The sequence below is a fragment of the Sebastes fasciatus genome, chromosome 17, assembly GCF_043250625.1.
Source record: "Sebastes fasciatus isolate fSebFas1 chromosome 17, fSebFas1.pri, whole genome shotgun sequence".
NCBI lineage: Eukaryota > Metazoa > Chordata > Actinopteri > Perciformes > Sebastidae > Sebastes > Sebastes fasciatus.
This window is the reverse complement of record NC_133811.1, coordinates 15,435,025-15,453,765: the sequence shown is the minus strand read 5'-3', so window position 1 is coordinate 15,453,765 and position 18,741 is coordinate 15,435,025. Positions and strand designations below refer to the sequence as shown.

The 18,741-nt window shown below is 42.2% G+C and overlaps 1 protein-coding gene across 1 annotated transcript; it reads left to right on the top strand.

Moving 5' to 3' along the window:
- The first annotated feature begins 360 nt into the window (after nt 1–360).
- polr1f (RNA polymerase I subunit F) lies at nt 361–4,340 on the top strand. Its single transcript, XM_074612770.1, has 4 exons — nt 361–708; nt 2,365–2,506; nt 2,635–2,843; nt 2,997–4,340. Exons 1-4 carry the CDS (start codon nt 398–400, stop codon nt 3,514–3,516), a joined length of 1,182 nt encoding a protein of 393 aa, XP_074468871.1. The 5' UTR covers nt 361–397; the 3' UTR covers nt 3,517–4,340.
- Nucleotides 4,341–18,741: the final 14,401 nt, after the last annotated feature.

The following is an 18,741-nucleotide window of genomic DNA, read 5'->3' as shown; positions in this document are numbered from 1 at the left end:
TAAACAAAGTGTAACAAGATATGAACCATTTAAATAGAAGGAAGTATAAAAATAGGAGCAGCATATACAGTACTGACAATAAACAGACTATTAACAAAATTGCACTATAGTGGAAAATGATATTACACAGTGAGAATGAATGATATCTAACAATGATTATTAAATCATTATTTTTCATCATTGAGTCCAAGTCTTTTTGTTTATATATATGCAAATATAGCTGTAATTTATTAGGTATTTGTGAATTTTTGAATGCTGTCACTAATTTAACTATTCTTTCACCTGTAATTGCACCTCCTAACCAGCAGGGGGCGATATAAAGACATATTCTGACAGATGTTTCCTTCCTAAAAGCGGAAATCGCTTGTCTTTCCTCTTCCTGTCTTCCTAAAACAGCATGGCGAACTTAGAGCATGCAGAAGACGACCCAAAACATGTGAACATGTCCGGTGAGATCTCCGCCTCCAGTGCTTTAGTAGTCCAGCCGACCTCGGAGCTCTCTGCACCGGGCAGAGATCCCGGTGCTCTCCCGTTCACCGGCTCCATCCCGTCGTTCAGCGCCGCCTCCGAGCTGCTGTCAGCTCCGTACTCCTGTCTGGTCATGAACACACACCGGAGACACGTCGCCCTGCCGCCCATGTACCTGAACAAGAAGAGGACAGGTATCCAGGAGGAGCTGGAGGCAGAGCTGCTCAAGTTCTCCCAGAGGTAACAACATCTGGACTGTTTTATTTTATGTCACACAACTCCTTCAGCTCTGTTGACATGCTTGAACATCGTGTGAGGTTAAGCCTGTCTCTGACTGTCAGACTGTGTTTGTTGAGTTGAGGTTAAGGTTTGTAGTTACTGGACATGTTTTCACCTCCCTGTCACTGTTAATGAACTAAAAGCAAGTGTTGGTTCTGGCTGTAGTGGAGAAAGTATTCACACCTGGCAGGTGACTCTAGGTAAAAAATACTTCACTACAAGCAAAATGCAATTAAAGGGACTGTTTGTATCTTTCAGAAATGCTTGTTAACAGCGACACCTGTGGCCGTTAAGTCAACGAAAGTCAGCGTCGGGCTCACGCTTGTGCTCGCTCTAAATAGACATGAACGAGCATCGCTCAAAACAGTGAGGCGACACACGTCAGCTAAAACCACAATATCACTCTATATTTCACCTATCGCCTTCGACCGCAGCCGGAGAGAACAGGGGAGACACCGGCACCCGGTCGGAGACGGTAACGTTTCTCTTCCTACTTCAGCCCTGCTGCAGGATGAGAAACGTTACCGTCTCCGACCGGGTGCTGGTGATAACGTTTCTCGCTGCGGAACCCCGTCACTACACAAGACACGGAAAACCTCTGTTGGTCTGTCGTCCACTATACATTCACTAGATATTCTCAGAGCTACTAACTCCTGCAGTGTGTAGTTAGCGCGCATGCTCGTCTAGAGGTGGAGCGAGAACGCGCGCTGTATGAGTGAAGACTCCGGCCACATGTGAGCGCGCATGTGCCCCGACCCGGTACATTTATACGCTTAAAAAGTTACAAACAGTCCCTTTAAAGTATTAATAATAATAATAATTAATAGTTTCACTTTTATGAAGTGTAGTGCCATCAAAATGTCTTAATTAGTTTAATAAGTATAATCAGGAAGAGACCATTGATGTGTGATGTGATTTTGGTGGTACTACACTGTATGATACTGAAGTTATTGAATATTTTTCTCTTTTCTTGTTGCATTTTGTAGACGGTCCCTGACCTCTCCTCTCTCAGCCGGCTGCACATAGAGACCAACGTTATGTGTTGATTAAAATGAGGCTGTAGCTCGTTGTCTACCTCACTACGGTTAGGAAGAGCCGTTGTTTGTGTTTTAACAATGTTTTGGTTATGAGTTATTGATCCAGGAAGTTTGAATCTGTCAATATCTTTCCAACTTTACCAAAGTACATCATCCAGGGGTGATCCGTACATCAGCAATGTGTGGACAGTCAGGAATGATTGGAAGAAGTGCTGTATGAAGTTACTCGAGGGAACGAGTTACTAACTCGGGGGAACGAGATAATAAAAATTTTCGTCTAGGGGGGCTCCGTGGACAATAGTTGAACTTATCCAAAAGAGTGAATGACATCTTCGAATAGCTTCTGTGAATTGTTTCTGTCAATCGACTAATTGATTAATCAACTATTCGTTTAAGTGCAAGATGACATCTTGAAGACAGACCTGCTGTTGTAATTATGTGCAAATGTGATTTTTCTGTGCTGTCTTTCAAATGGAGCTGGTGTGACAACAATTTGCATGTTTCATCTGACCATAAATGTCCTAATATATAAAATGTTCGGTATCAAAGTAATTCAACTTGACCTATTTGACTCGTGCAGTTTAGAGGGAGTTCCCCTGGCCTATGAAAACATCAGGATAGTGGGCCAGCATGGAGGCATCTACGACGACAGCGGCTACATCCACATGGACATACAGGCCAACTTTATTCTCTTCCAGCCCCAAAAAGGACAGAAACTGCTGGTAAGATTTACATTTACTGCACTCTGTATGTGAAAAACAAAAAAATGATGTGCAGTACAGTCCAGTCAGTTTATTTCTAACCCACGTGTATGCATGTCATTTTATTCCTCCTGTGTTTCTGTTCCCAGGGTGAAGTGAATAAACTCGGAGTAAGCCACGCTGGCTGCCTGGTGCACGGCTGCTTCAATGCCAGCATCCCCAAACCCAACCTGGTTTCTGTGGAAACGTGGCGGGACGCAGGGCCGCGGATCGGAGCAGAGCTGGAGTTTGAGGTGACTGCACTCGACGCTGACACTGCGGGGGTGCTGCTGATCAGAGGACGGCTGGACAGGACCAGGTATGTGTGTGGTGGAGATTTATGTTCATGAAATCAAACTTTAATAACATTGACTGTGTGAGTTTTTTGTTGTATGAGCTGGTTGTAAAATGTATTTTAAAGGCGTGGTTTAACCCCTGATTGATTTCTGTGTTTCATCCGTGTGTGTTTCAGGGTTCAAGAGCTGCTGGCTTTGGGCGAGAGCGCCGGCGTCCCTGCAGACGAGAAACCAGAACCACCAGAGACAGACCCGAACCCAGAACCCACCGAGGAGGAGGAGGAGGCTCCTGAAGCAACCCCAAAGAAGAAGAAGAAAAAGAAGAAAGACAAAGTCAAAGAAGAGGAGGGAGAAGAGGAGGTGACGAGTGCACCCTCCTGCCAGTTGGACGGCGACGCAACGCCAGAGCTGAACGGAACAATGAACGAAGCAAACGGCGACGAAGCCGGCGAGAAAAAGAAGAAGAAGAAGAAGAAGAAGAAAAAGGAAGAACATGTGAAAGAAGAAGAGGAGGAGCAGGAGGAGCAGGTTCAGCTCTCTGCCATGGAGGTCCACGGCAGCGACTCCAGCGGTTACCATAGTGACAAGCCAAGCAAAAAGAGGAGACTTGAGACTGGTACAGATGTCACATCTAGTCTTAGTGAACCGCCAAAGTCCAAGAAGAAGAGGAAAAGTGACATTGAGCAGTTTGCCTGAAAATGTATCATATTCTGTTTGGAAATCAGGTTAATTGTGTGTAGAGGTGATACAACATTAATAACATCAGTGGTCCTGGAGGAGACGTGCCTTAACAATTAAACACCATGTTTTAGTAAGTGACATGTCTGGTGGATTCTTCTCAGCTCCTCTAAAATCCTTTAAACAGAGGGTCAGACCTGCAGAAGGAGCCTTTCTACAGTCACTTATTACACAGCTTTGTTGAATACTCAAATCTGATTGGTCAATCACGGCGTTCTACGGTCTTTTATTTCTTTATAGCAGACCGTTGCTATGTATAACAGACCGTTGCTATGGGTGCAGTTCTGATGTCGGACTCTGCCTGTACATTATCCCTTACATGTTGTAGCTTGGGAAAAGCACACGAGGATATAAACAGGCTCCACAGATCAGTCCTCATAAGGATTGCAAATCCCTCACACAGCCTGAGGGGGGAGCAAAACTGCTTCATACGTCAACACTGAGACACAAAAACACAGAGGAGTGTCAAGTAGAGTATATTTTCTTCTGCTTGGATACTGAAAGAGGAAAGCTAGACAACTGAAACTGCCGAGCTCAGTTTAAGGAACTTTTCTCATACCTCATGTGCCTCTTTGAAAAGGTTGTCTTTGATAATAGCTGCAAATATTCACTCGGCATCCTAGAAATGCATCGTGCACGGTGACAAAACTGTGCAGTCATGATTTATTTGTGCCGTTTCACTGTCTTCCTTCCAGTGTTGCATTGACTGTTTTCACATGAAGATGTGGACATTAAATATTCAGTTGTCATCCCAATTAAAGAGCTCTATATTTTGAAATGTTTACCTTGCTTCCAGTTTTCATTCAGAATCATTTGACATACCCTTGATTTTTGATCACATAACACATCCCTGTAATGATTGTTAATATAAGGATCTCTTGTGTTTCATGGCAAATTCCCTCACACAACAAACTCTTTTATGCTGGCCAGTGGGTGTCGAGTGATAAAGTGCTGAGAGACGGCCTAAAGATCTTAATGTTTTCTTTACCCCCACCTCCACACACACACACACACACACACACACACAGAGACACCCTGCCTTTCAGCGGGGAGTCTCATTAGCCGAGAGGTGCTAAGAGTTAGAGAGCTTATCGGGAGCTGCCTTAAGAGGACAGATAAGGAGCTGCAATTAACATGGCTCATCTTCATCTGTCACACCTGAGCATGCACATCTGTGCTTTAATAATGATTTCACATTTATAACTGCAGACTTGAAGGCTTATTAGAAAGTGAGCAACCCCTAAGTATTTATTAAATGAATAGTTTTGCGGAGTACATTTATTTTCTTATACCTCTAAAGCCAGCTAGTTAACATGTTATAGGACCGACCCCTCTTAGTCGACTAATCAATCATTTTGGTCTTAGTCAATTAAGATTTCTTTAGTTGATTATTCATTTTTTGTGATTTTTTTCATGCTGAATGATTTATTTCCAAGAAACTTATGAGCACACACAGTATCTGGTAAACACAAGATTTAAAGTGGTGCTTTTGTGTCATTCTTTGTGGAGAAACTCTAAGCCCTAACACATTATATCTCGTGTTAGTATAAATACAACAGTTTGCTGTTGTATGGGGGGTTGTCTGTCTTCAAGACTAACTTCCTGGAGTCTCTGTCGGCCGAGCAACTCATCACCGCCAAGAAACTGTTTATATTTTTAAGGTTAAAGCATGGGAGTGGTATCAAACTTCTCCTCTAACTCTCAAGCATGAAAGCATATACAGTAGTTCCCTAAATGTATATCTGCATTATTATTAAAGGATTTTTGATTTTTGTCACTTGTTTTAGCGAATTGCATGTGCTTGGGAAGTAGTGAGCATACGACTGGATACATGAAACTTGGGATTATACAGCACGAGTTGTGTGAGTTTATAAATGGATGTTTTAATATAGTTTTGTCTGTTGTTAACGCGGCCTCCATTTACTTCAAGACTTTCCTTAATATTCTGATTCGTCTTTCATCATGGATGCATGCGAGAAAAACACGTTTCTCTTTAAGAATTCAAGGTAAGACATTGTGAGTAATTGATATACAAATGGTCATTTTGGGGGTGAAGTATTCCTTTAATAATGCCTTACAAGTAACAGTTAATTACTTATTAACAAACACATAGTTACAAACTATAAGGACTTTATAAAGTAGTACTGAAATAAGATTTGAGCTCTTAATGAACTCATTGAAATTGGCTAAACCTGCTTCCAGTAGAACACACAGAATAAACAGATAAAAGCTCATGTTAGCAGATTTTTATCTCCATTTAAAACTCTTTTGACAATCCAATGTGCTTGTAATCACATAGTCATCACAAATTGCTCCCAGGATGCTCTGAATCACTTCAAATTGTGCTGTTTCAACTGTACAAATATACAAAACACTTAGAGATTTAAAAACAGTGATCTGAACAGTTCAAGTGGACTTTAAACGGTTCGCTGTCATTTGTCCTCCCATGACCCGCCTCCGCCTTTATTATCACTCTTTCGCCCGTGTGCACCACCTCTCTTCTTGCACCTGTGCCCCCTCCCTCCATCACCACTCATTTATCTTGTCGTTCCTCCTATCACTCCCTCACGCCGACTCCCCCTCTTCCCCGATCCTGCTTTCTCTCTTCCTCCTACTTGTCTCCCTGATTTATCGGAGGCGGTGTGCAGTTCACACACATTCCACTTCTGACACCCCCACCCCCTCGTCCTGCCACTGGACCCTCATATCTAGGCACGGTCGTTCATCTTCATGATCCTCCGACGGAGAGAAGAAGAGGAGGGAGGGCGAGAGAGATGAGACAATAGGAGGAGTGTTGTTTTTTATTCAGCGGGCCAGACTATCTGTTCATCCACCTCTGTCTGCCTCTCAGGGAGTGGTCTCTGATGTGTGTGTGTGTGTGTGTTAATGTGTGTGTGGATTGGCTGTGTGTCTATCTCCTGTGTCAAAGTTTCCAGGCCTGACGGCTCCGACATGAAAGAGCCCCTGAAGTCTTTATAGAGAACAAACGCTCCAGGTTCAGGACACATACACACACACACACAGCGACCCATGCCACACACTCACTCATTCCCTCATGCAGACACACCACATCCACAACCCACAATCCACAAATCCCCATCCTTGCACACCCCCGTTGGCCAGGCCTAATTAGTTATGTGGTCGGCACTCTGCTCCGTCCCAGAGCCCCAAATGGCAGCGGGTCATAAAACCTTAAGTGTTCCACCAGTCAGAGCCGCGCAACTGTGGCCATATATCCTCCAACGCGGCCCAGCCAGGGCTCGAGTCGTATCAAGGCCTATCTCTCACAGGCCTACTGACATCCACGAAATCCCTTTATGGCATTTTCAAAGGCATTTCTAAGAGATTTTTGGCACTTCTGCTTTGCATCTCTGTTTTTTATGCTCCCTCAGGTAGCTCACACAGAGTCAGACTGGCTCGAGCATTAAACTCTTTCCCAAGGGATCAGAGTCCACACACATGCACACACACTATTAACCCCAAAAGTAAACGGTTGGTGAGTTGGATTCCCATAGTTAGTTTGTTTCCTTGGCACCCGACACCCACCGTCCTTCCCTCGGTAACCCTGGCGACCCTGTGACACTATTTCGCTCAAGGGAATTGTGTTTGGGTCTGTGTGTGTGTGTGCGTGTGCGTGTGCGTGTGTGTGTGTGTGTGTGTGTTTGTCCAATTTCAAACACTTATTATCTTTTAGATACCTCAGAGAGTCACTGGTCATCTGACCTCTTCTTCTCTGTGTCACGATTGTGCAGGTGGACAGAGGTAGTAACAAAATAAATTTTTTAAAGGACAGTAGTCGACATAAATAAAAGTTTCAGGTACTGATGAGCTTTCAATATTGCTAGAAGAGAAAAGGTTCGTTGTCCCACCATGTCAGAAATCAAAAGTGTGTGATCATCATCATCATCAGCAATCACTCGGGGTTCAGTATGATTGTCCTCCTGTAGGTGAAATGGATTATTTGTGGGTCTTCAGATGGCTGTAAATCCAAATCCTGGATCCACAGGGTCTATTGATATGGTATTCGTAGGTGGAGGAGTAGTTTTGGTGGTAGGTCTCGCCTTTTTGCTTCCATGGCAAAGGCCACACACACTGGAAGGTGGAGTGAAGAGTCGGTGACAATAGAGAGAATATTTTCAGTCCCTCCTGTATAGTGTTGCACTCGGGTTGTTCACATGAAGAGTGAAAGAACTGTTTATGTAAAGAATGAAGAGGGACGGCTGGAAAGGGAAGTTCAAACTCTGCTGGCTTTCTCACCTCCACACAGCTGGCTAATTGGGTGTGAATGTCGGATTGCCGGTTTTGGAAAGTTACAGAAATGGTTGGACACAGTCATCTTGAATTCCGACGTAAGAAAGGTGTGTAGGGAGGGGGCTCCCGAAGCTTTTCGATCATTTGACAAGCAGGTCTGATGAAGCATACTGATGCTTTAAATATGAAGCTACAGCCAGCAGACGATAAGCTTAGGTCAGCATGAAGATTGGGAGCAGGGTAACAAAATCAGCTGTATTTGTCAAAAGCTTGCTCTCCGGATCAGTTAAATGTTGTTTTGCTCAAATGTAATGATAGTTTATTAATATCGATGCTTTTCACTGGAACTAAATGTGATGCACATAATACATCTCATGTTGATATATGATATTTAACCATTCACATTGTTCACATCTACATAATCTAGCATTCATTAAAGGTGCTCTATGATATCCAGAGCATTAATATAGCAGCAAACAACTCTTTACTATGTAAAGATATAAAGGAATAATGTCTACCTGAGTAGAGAATGAAGTCGCTCTCCCTTTCTGTGTGTGTTGTAATCAGAGCTTCTCCGTGCTTTGTTGACAAAGCCGGGCCGGCCTTGCATGCCTTTTAGCAAAGAGTATAGAAGCAAAGAGACGAAACTCTGGTGTTTTATTGACAACAGCTGCCGCCATTTTGGACTGAAAACGTTTATTATATTTATAATATTTTATTGTTCAACACAGACCATTTTGATAAAATATGACAATAGAATAGAAATAATTTTGTTTTACTTTTGTATGGCACATTTTAGGCGGACTTTTTACTGACGTCCAGTAGTTGCTTTCAGTCCAAAATGGCGGAAGCATAGCTTTGCTTTTGGGCGCTGATGTTGCAATGGAACGAACATTTGACTTTCACTTCTTGGCAATATACGGTCTTTGCTTTTAGTGCATGTTTATGCATGTGAGCGTGCCCCACTGGCTAGCTCACGGCCGCCGATCTGCACTGCTCTCATACAGCGGTTACAGCTGATAAAGCCGTCCCTACTGACGCTGACGTTGCGGAAGCGTAGCACCCACCCTCCAGATCCTGCTCAGGTTAACACTGTTAGCTCTGTCAGAACTATCGTCCTGGTTTTCACTGTTAGCACAGTTAGCTGCGAGCTGCGGGCTCAGCCGTCGCCATGTTGAGAGCCGTGCGGAGGCAATACAAATGTTCCCAATCTCGCATTTGCACCTTTAAGCTTTTTTTGCACACAGAAACAACATTGCAATTCTTAATTGTCCTCACATATATTTTAGTTTATTTGAGTTTTCGTTGTATTTTCTGTGTCTGTGTATTTGTGTGTGTGTGAGTGTGTGTGTGTGTGTGGGTGTGCGTACCGCCCTGGCCGGCCAGCCCAGTGAGATTAATAGGGCTCAGTTTAATCAGGAGGTAATGGGAGGCTCATAGGCGTCTAGACAGTGTTCAGACCAAACTGAAACTCCTACACCCAAAAACACTGAGGAAATATGGCAGTGAAAGGACAAAAGGTAAAAAAAAAAGAAGTTTTAATCTTAACTGTATGCAGCTATTATGATAGTAACTTCAGCCGCAGAGACAAAGCTAATATTGAAAGAATGAGGCCAAATCATAAAAGCATACACATACATGTGAAAGTCAACACAGTGATTTACTCTGGAACAACAAGCTAATGTAAAAAAATGTATTTTTATCACTCCCTATACCTTTTGCATATAAATCGAGAGGAGGGGAGTAATGTGGGGAGGGGTAAGAAGAGGAACACACACAGCATATCATCAGACTTTCAGCCTCAACCTCCCAAAACCACAGAAAAATAAATAAGCCAAACGGGAGAGAAAAAAAACCTGAATGCGTCTGGAAAAAATGATCTCATGTTTAGTCATGTAGCTTTACAGGACAATACCCAGGACACAACTTAATATTTTATTATTATATTTTTATGACAACCTTGTCAAACTGCAGAGCAGAGCTGAAGGTACATATAGGAAAGAGGGCAAGAGAGAGAGAGAGAAGAAAGAAAGGGAGAGAAACTTGGGTGGCCACAGTGCTGCTGATGATGTGTACGTTAGAGCTGATTGCTGGAAAAGCACTTATAAAGTCATTGACATGAAGATGAAAGAAACTGCCCTGATCAGTGAACCGTCCGCTGACTCTGGCAAGCAGGATAGCTTTAATTACCAAAGACTACATCTGACAAATATGTTTAATATTAAAAGAAAGACACAAAGTTCTTCCAGTTTTCCTCAGTGAGTTTAGAGATGCACGCTAAAGACGGCAGCACATTTACATGCACAAAATGTTCTGTTTTTTGCCCTTATTCTGGAAAAGACAATATTCCTAAACTGTTTACATGGCTAATGAAAATTAACATTCCCCTAATATTATTTACATGCAGCCGTGCATAGACTCTAACCAGTGGTGGACTTGTTTGACTGTGCGAACACAACCTCCATCTTTCTTTCCTTCAGCTACCTTCTTGAAAAGGTCGCCGTTGCGATATTTGCACATATCCAAAAACCTGTTGATATCCAAGTCTTTCATAATGTTTAAAAGTTGGTGTGTTCCTCCTTCCGACCAGATATGTGGGCTCTTATTTTGGGCACGCATCTCTGCAAACTGTCGGCAAGCTGGTTTATGTAAAACCAGTGTACAACCGTACATGGCTCCCATTCATTGCTATGAGAGTTGCTCAGTAGCGCATGAAGCCAAAATGGCTCGACTGCCGATTAACTCCTTATCCCAGCTCTCGCTCCAGCCTCGGTCTGGGTCTCAGTCACATGAACGGAGGAGGAGAAATAACTCTGGATTCGGCTATTATACAACTTTTAGGACCTAATGATTTAAATAAGGGCTATTCAGGTGTCCATTCTGGGAAATCAATTGAAATCTATGGGAAAAAGTATTATTGGGTCCAATGGCGACGGACACAGAAGTTATAATGCCACCATTTGGCCACTAAAATTTGCGTCAAAGCCCGGCGCTCTTCCTGGGGGCTGGTGCACAACGCACAGAGCTGGCCACAAACAGGCAAGAGGCCGTGTCTCACAAACTGCGGTAAAAATCCCAATTGGGACTCCTATTCTGAATGCGCTGTATACATGTCCAAAGAACGCTCCTAAAACCTGAATAATATCGGCATATCTCCCATCGTTATCGGAAATGCATTGAGAATAAGGCCTAATTCTGAATATCCAAATGGAATATGCTGTTGACCCGTATCAAAGTCAGAATAATGTCATATTCGGAATAATAGTGTAATATTAGTGTGCATGTAAACAAAGTCATTGAAGGCAACTCAAGTTCTTCATTGTTGAAACAGAGTTAGAGAGATACACTTTGTCATGGCGATAATAAGAATCGAGGGAATATGTTTGAAATTATAGCTAGGTTCAGCATTGGAAATAATCAACCTGTGCCGCAGGTTAGGGTTAGCTAAGCAACTATAAAACATCTTTAATCTATAATAACAACTATAATCATCTGCATATGCTCTGGTAATTAGCATGTCAGTGTGAACATGAGCTGTTGTGGGGTTTTTCAAAGTCTTGCAATTTTCCAAAACAACACCAACTCTTTATTCACTTTCGTTTTGAAGCTGTATGAGAGAAGTAAGCACGTATTTTAAATATGATATGCCAGCATGAATTTCCCAAGAATTTCCCAAGACTTTGGGAAGCTCTGTTAATCATCAAGTTGTAATCCAGCTAATGTGCTGTGATCTGCCTGGAGGCTCCTGCACTCATATACAGATAGAGAAAAACATTTCCATTTGCTGGGTATCCACACACTACAGGCGTTCAGTATGAACACACAGGATCTTTAAACTGAATTGATTATACTGAATCATGGTCACTTTTACAGCGTGGAGCTGCACTTGCTGGTGACCGAAGCACCGTTGTCAGCTCAGTCGTAATTACTTCTTCCCAAGTTCTTACTTTGTCATTTAATTGGACTGGAGTACTTGAGGGGTTTGCTGAAGCAGCAGGGCGGCTTCCAGGAACTGCCTATGATCAGAAATCCATCTGGGAAGATAAATATTCAGATTCAAAAGGTTTGTTTTATTGTTTGTGTGAGAATTGGTGACATTTTTCCTCAGCGCCGTCCATATTTTCCAACTCACCTCTGTCCTTAGTAGGTCTGGCACTGTGAGTAGAAAAAAGTCGAATCTGTCTGGAACAGTCATGTGTAAACATATTTTACATAAACACTCTCAGTGTAAAGAGGAAAAAAACACTGACTTAAAGGGCGGGTCCATTATTTCTGTTTTTTTAGGTTTGTATATCATTCTGTAGCTTCACAGTGATGTTTCAAATTTTGGTCGAAGTACATATGTTTTAGTGTCAAAAGGCTATTTTCCCAAGCCCTTCTGAAAACGTTTGCCTTCATTACCTGGCGTAAGTTTCTGCATGATAACGCTGCTACATGTACAGTATATATACATCCTCATAGTCAGTGTATTACAGTAACTTAGATGGCGGTCAGCATGCTCCCAGTTTGGAGAAGCAGATAAGAGTACCGACACGGAAGCTAAGCAATGTACTGCTGTGTGGATGCAACTTTAGTTCGGATCTGAAAGTCACACAATAACACAAACAAACGAACCGATCGACCAACAACTCCTGTGTTCTGCGAGGTAAAATTAAAGTTTTTGTGAATGGAGTCTGGTCTGGTAGCATTGAAGACCGCAATATAACCGCTTCAGTCCCCCGTCGGAAAGGGTTGTCTGATAGCAAGAAAAAGCGTTGAAAATATTCCAAATATATATACACTTAAAATTATATATTTTGTATTGTCCACAGCCGCTCCACCTCACTGTCAGACAGCCCTTTCCGTCGGGGAACTATAGCTCTCTTCAAAGCCACCAGACTACATTCACAAAAGCAGTAATTTTACCTCGCAGAACACGGGAGTATACATACAATCCCAACATCAAAACATCCAACCCAAATCCTAACCCTTTCAGTTATTTCCAAACTTAGCACAGTTAACGTCGACTCAGCTAGTGCTAGCATTCACATTATTCATAACCTTATTGATTAGCTTCGATGAGCTTACTTTGGTAACTGCTTTTTGCAATGGCAGATAACAGATGACTTACACCAGGACAAACCCCGACAAAAACACTATTTATGGCATGAGGACAAACCTGTAGTGCCAAAGTGCTTAAGGCACACTGCTCCTCTCTACATCATCGTCATCATCATCATTAACATCATCATCATCATCAAATAGTGGCATCGGTCTCTTCGGCCGTTCAGTCTTCTCAGCGTACACCAGAGTTCAGAATATGAGCGTTAAAACAAATGAAACATGGCACCTTTAAAATACACAGCAAAGAGTGGGTGACCTTCTTTCAGAAAATAAACACAGACATTACTCAGACTGCAGAAGGGGGGTGGGTGGGTGTGAGCTGAGGCAAGGTGCTGACATGGGTGACAGTGGGTGGGGGAGCCACGCAGTGATGTTTTTAGTGCGGCGGTGGAGAGGGAGAGCTAAGAGGTTTGAGAGGTTGGATTAAGAGGAGGAGGGTAATTTTTGAAAGGAGGAGCTGAGGGCACGCAGCGGTTTGGCGAGTGGGAGGTTTGGAGAAAGAGGGGGGAGCAAGGAGATATATGATGTGGTATTGGGGTTTATCCAACTTCAGCACACACACACATGCATGAACCCATACATTTTGCTGGCCACCCGGCCGTGTAAACACCCCATGACTGGATGTTGGCTTAAAGTGCCAAGCCAATCAGAGGGCGGGATGTAGAGGAAGGTGGGACAAGTGAGCCAATGAGTCAGCTTCTGGGTGTGGAGAGAGAAGGAAATAGAGGCCAAGAGAGTCCCAGTGACACAATGAAGAAGAGGCAGATAGGTCAGGAGTTAAACTCATCTCCCTCACTCCCACTGCTTCCCACTGACTCCCTCCCTTGCTTTATTGGCAAGACCCTGATAAAGGACAGTATTACCAATGTTATACAAAGTTTACAATGTAAATCTGAGTCTGTATATGCAGTCACTATACAACTATATTAATCTGCTTCTGCTTAGCCTTTGTCAGCTGTCTTTCTCCACTCCATAATGTGCAAAACAGAGGAGGAGTGAAGGTTGTAGAAGAGATGAACGAGGGATATGTGGAGAGAACTCAGGGAAACTGAGGAGGACACAGTGTCAACGGGAGAGAAAGAGAAAGAAAGAAAGAGAACGAGAGAGTGTCTAGTTTCAGATTTACAGTGGTGGTGGGAGAGATTTGGCTGTGCTCTTGCAGCACACTGAGGACAGAGCCAGAGGAGGAGTAGGAAGACAGATTTACATGGTGAGAACAGCTCTGGCTGCTCTGGAGCAGCACTCTGGACACATACTTTTCTCCAGTGATCTCTATATTTAAACAAAACTACTAAATGACAACTGCTTCAGCGTGAAAACACGATACTTGCATGTTAGAAATCCACACTTTTTTTTTTTTTCCACATTCAATCATCATGTGAGATTAGTGAAATCATGTTTCCCAACCCCCGTTCTTCCCAAGCCGCCTACCAATACTTAGATTTGACTGTGGCATTATGATGATGAATGGACCCAACATCCAATAGGGGGTTAGTGTTGACATGGTCTTTCTGCTGTGTGCTGTAAAACAATGCAATTTATGGACCGAAGTGCTAGGTTGCATTTGGATATAAGAATGGCTGCCCAGTCTCACGAAAAGGCGTATGAATGACACAATAATGCTTGAGGCAAAAGCGTGCAATAAGAACGCCGTTCTTGCTTTAGGCGTGTCATTTTACTGCATTACTTGCGTAGTGTGTGAATTTAGACAGGGTAGTGTTGTCTGAAATCGAACACGGCTTTTGTGCACTTATCGGAAATGTCAATCGCAACATTTGATCTTCTTCTTCTTCTTCTTCTTCTTCTTCTTCTTCTTCTTCTTCTTCAAATTGCAACCGGACGGAGCATGACCACCAACATTTGACCGTGATTGTTGCCCACCAAAGTATCTGCCACTCACTTGACAATTGTATTAAAACTGAATAGAAGTTAATGGGATTTTTTCGCTTGGGAGTGCAATCCGGGTTCTCATAGTGGACTGTATTTTGCCATACTTGTCGGCGCGAATGCACTTATGCACTAAAAATATTAAGTGTAAGTACAGAAGAACGTAAATTGAGGCATTAAGTCTTGTTCTGTAAGATGAAGAAAAACTTTACTGAATTGAACATCCCGACTTTTTGGTTTCACACTGAGGTTTGTTTCCGTCAAACCACCACTGTTTACTTCCACAAACATTCAGTCACACCACAAACTATCATTAATTTCACTCCGTGTAACCAATAATAACAGAACAGAGCAGGAAATGGGCCATTATGAGTCTCTGTGTGAAGGTCTGTCCTGTGTGTTTCCACTCTGACGATAAACCCCTGTAGGTGTGTGTGTGTGTGTGTGTGTGTGTGTGTGTGTGTGTGTGTGTGTGTCTCTGTGTGTGTGTGTGTTTGTGTGCCTCTTTTGGGGTTTTACTCCTTATTTAAGACCAATATTTACCCAGCAGCCCCAGGGTGAGATTACCTCATATTCTCCCGCCCAGCTGTGCTTTCTCAGCGTTTCCACGACAACCGGCGGAATGTCCCATCATGTTTATCTGCCTGTCGGGAAAACAGAGAGCGAGAGGAGGAAGAGGAGGCAGCGGAGGGAGATGTAGAAGATACACTTAGGTTGGAGTGTGTATACAAAACGGACACTTGTGCGCTCACACTCTTGTGTATATGGAATAATCACACAGGAATGCAGGAGGCACAAAGTTACTGTTGGTTTCAGAGCACGTTCACACTACCAGGAGCACTAACATGCTACTGAAAGTTGATTAATACTTCAACCAGGGAATTTAACCTGCCTCTATTTAGCATTCATAAACAGAGTTTAAAGAATTGATTAATGGTTTATAACACTATAATGTTGTTGTAAGCAAATATTAAGGCATCTCTAAGTGTTTGTTAATATGTTTGATGATAGCAACGGAGCATCCGTAACAAAGGTATAAAGAGTCAATGAATGCTTGGCAACAAAGTGTAACATAGCTTTAAACACATACTGTATAATAATACATATGACAAATTCTTACAGTGTTTTATAAAGCATTCAACGAATCCTTATACAATAGTTCGTATGAAATCTTATGAAAAGTTATTTTGCTATTCTTTTACACACAGCGACGCCACGCTCTACCGCCACCGCCACCTCCGCCGCCGCCGCCGCCGGCTACAATGCATATCATGCCCCTCCGCCCTCCAACAACAATGGCGCCAACCCCAAATGCCCGTATGTGTGTGTGAAATCATTTTTTGTGCGTTTTCCTACAAATGTCCAAAAACACAAGCAATCAGTGCGCCTGAGCAAGCCTCTGTGGTGTTTAGGCAACAAAACTACTTAGTTAGGTTTAGGAAAAGATTGCGGTATGGGTTAAAATAACTACAGAAATGGTGTTACTTAAGTACAGAAGTTACGTGACAAAGAAGTCAACGTTGACTTCTGGTTTCACATTGGACACAAACAACAGTCTCCTGGCTGAAAGTCCGGTGTTTTTAGATCCACCCATCGACCCCGACGTCCTCCCTATGGCCTACGCAGATTTTATTGCTCTTTATATTAGGAGTTTATACTACTATCGCCTGTCCTGGTTTACAACTACGAGGATTACAAACACATTTTTTACGTGGGATATACAGTATATACAAATTACTTAGCAGCGTATGAGCGCAGTCTGAAGCATTTATTAATTGTTCATACACATACAAATCATTCACAGACAGGTTTGAAACTGCTCGTAAATATATTCAAAACCCATAAAGACATAACACTACATAAGATTATTACTGTTCATACACCAATAATGGATATAGTTGTTTATTAATAAACACTTAAAAGTGACCTTATATGTGTCTGCAACCATGTTATAATGGGTCATAAACTATTTATTCATTTTTCAAACACTGCTTATAAATGTTATGTATGGCGGATTAAACCAAACTTGCTATTTTACGCTAATAAAGCAATCTAACATCATAATAGGCAACCAAAGCAACAACTAGTTCTCAATATGACCGTTCAAACCTAACAGCCCCGGAGGTATTGTTCTGGGATCGACCATAACCCTTGACCTCCCAGAAGCACAACCAAAGGAGAAGTTATCCTCGTGGATCAGTCAATTTTTACAGTATTAATATGATCAGTTACAGTAGTTAGTTCTGTGAAGCTGAAAGTTAGGTTTTCCATTCCTCTGAAACAATTTGTCATCATGAGTGGGCTTTAAAACCACCGGCACTACGCAGAAACTTTTAGAACAGCACAGTCTCCCCTCCTTAAACCACCGGAGTTGCCCTCGAGTAAGTTATTTAACCCCAAGAGACTAAAAGTCTGGAGACTGTTTTTCTTCTGGACAGAACCTGTGTTTATGTATGAAATGCAACCTGCCTGATTTTAGTATAATAAAATTAAATTTGAAAAACGTTTTTGGGGGGAAAACAAGAAGGAAATGTAGTTGGCAAGTGAAATGTGGAGTCAGTGTCGCCCCACATAACCTCAACAGCAACGTGAAACATTTCAAATAAACTCTCTGAAACACTATAAAAGTCTCCCTGCAGGTCTGAATGTCTCCCTGCTCATAACCACGGAGATGGACACAGCGTATTACTTTCACCCTAAATTGCCTCTTACTGTACACACATGAAGCATGTGAAGTTGCGGGGACATTGTGTAGAGCTGCAACGATTAATCGATTAGTTGTCAACTATTAAATTAATCACAAGCTATTTTGATAATCAATTAATCGTTTTAAGTATTTCTTTAAGAAAAAAAAGTCAAAAATTCTCTTACTCCAGCTTCTTAAATGTGAATATTTTCTGGTTTCTTTACTCCTCTATGACAGTAAACTGAATATCTTTGAGTTGTGGATAAAACAAGACACTTGAGGACGTCATCTTGGGCTTTGGGAAACACTGACTGATCGACATTTTTCACCATTTTATGACATTTTATAGACCAAACAACCAATAAATTAATCAAGAACTTTTGTCATTATTGGTTTTCAGAAAAGCATGAGCAATAGGAATGGGTGACTGATAGGGCTGGGCAATATATCGATATTATATTGATATCGTGACATGAGACTAGATGAATATTGTAATATCATAATATGGCATAAGTGTTGCCTTTTCTGGTTTTAAAGGCTACATTACAGTAAAGTTATGTTATTTTCTGAACTTACTAGACTTTTCTAGCTGTTCTATTATTTGCCTTTTACACTTCAGTCATTATATCCACATTACTGATGATGATTATTATATTATTATGTGAAAGCACCAATGGTCAACCCTACAATATCGCTTCAACATCGAGATATTTGGTAAAAAATATAGTGATATTTGATTTTCTCCGCGTCGCCCAGCCCTATAGTGACTGAGTTCATGAAATTATAGTCTCAGTAAATCTTTAACATAGAAAGCAAATTGTATTCAGGTCAGATGATGATGATGATCAGACTCAACTCTTTTCTCAGCATCTTTTTCATCACCACTATCATCATCACCAACAAGTTTGGTCTCAGTAATGCAGAGCTGCACTCTCTGTAGAGGCAGAAAGCCCACAGATACACACCAGCAGTGTCTCTCTGCAGTGTGGACTCTGTCCTGCCATGGAAACGGACAGTTATTTGCTTTAATTTGCAACAGAAAAGCGTGTGGTGTATAGTGACTGTTAGGGAATGTTCTATTTGGTCTTCTCCACCGGCCTGTTTAAGTGATAAAAGTGTCATTATTTAGCCTCTGAAGCGGAGGGGAGAGTGCAAACAGGACTGTATGACCCTCAGTGGAGAGCCTCTGTTCTTCAGAAGCTCATTAAGGGCCTCCAGGAGGACAGAGCATCAATTGGCAGGGACCCTCCAGCTTC

Coding starts and splice junctions, on each gene's coding strand:
- polr1f (XM_074612770.1), top strand. CDS start 398: ATGGCGAACTTAGAGCATGCAGAAGACGACCCAAAACATGTGAACATG. Junction 2,507..2,634: donor AAAAAGGACAGAAACTGCTG/GTAAGATTTACA, acceptor TTCTGTTCCCAG/GGTGAAGTGAATAAACTCGG. Junction 2,844..2,996: donor GGACGGCTGGACAGGACCAG/GTATGTGTGTGG, acceptor TGTGTGTTTCAG/GGTTCAAGAGCTGCTGGCTT.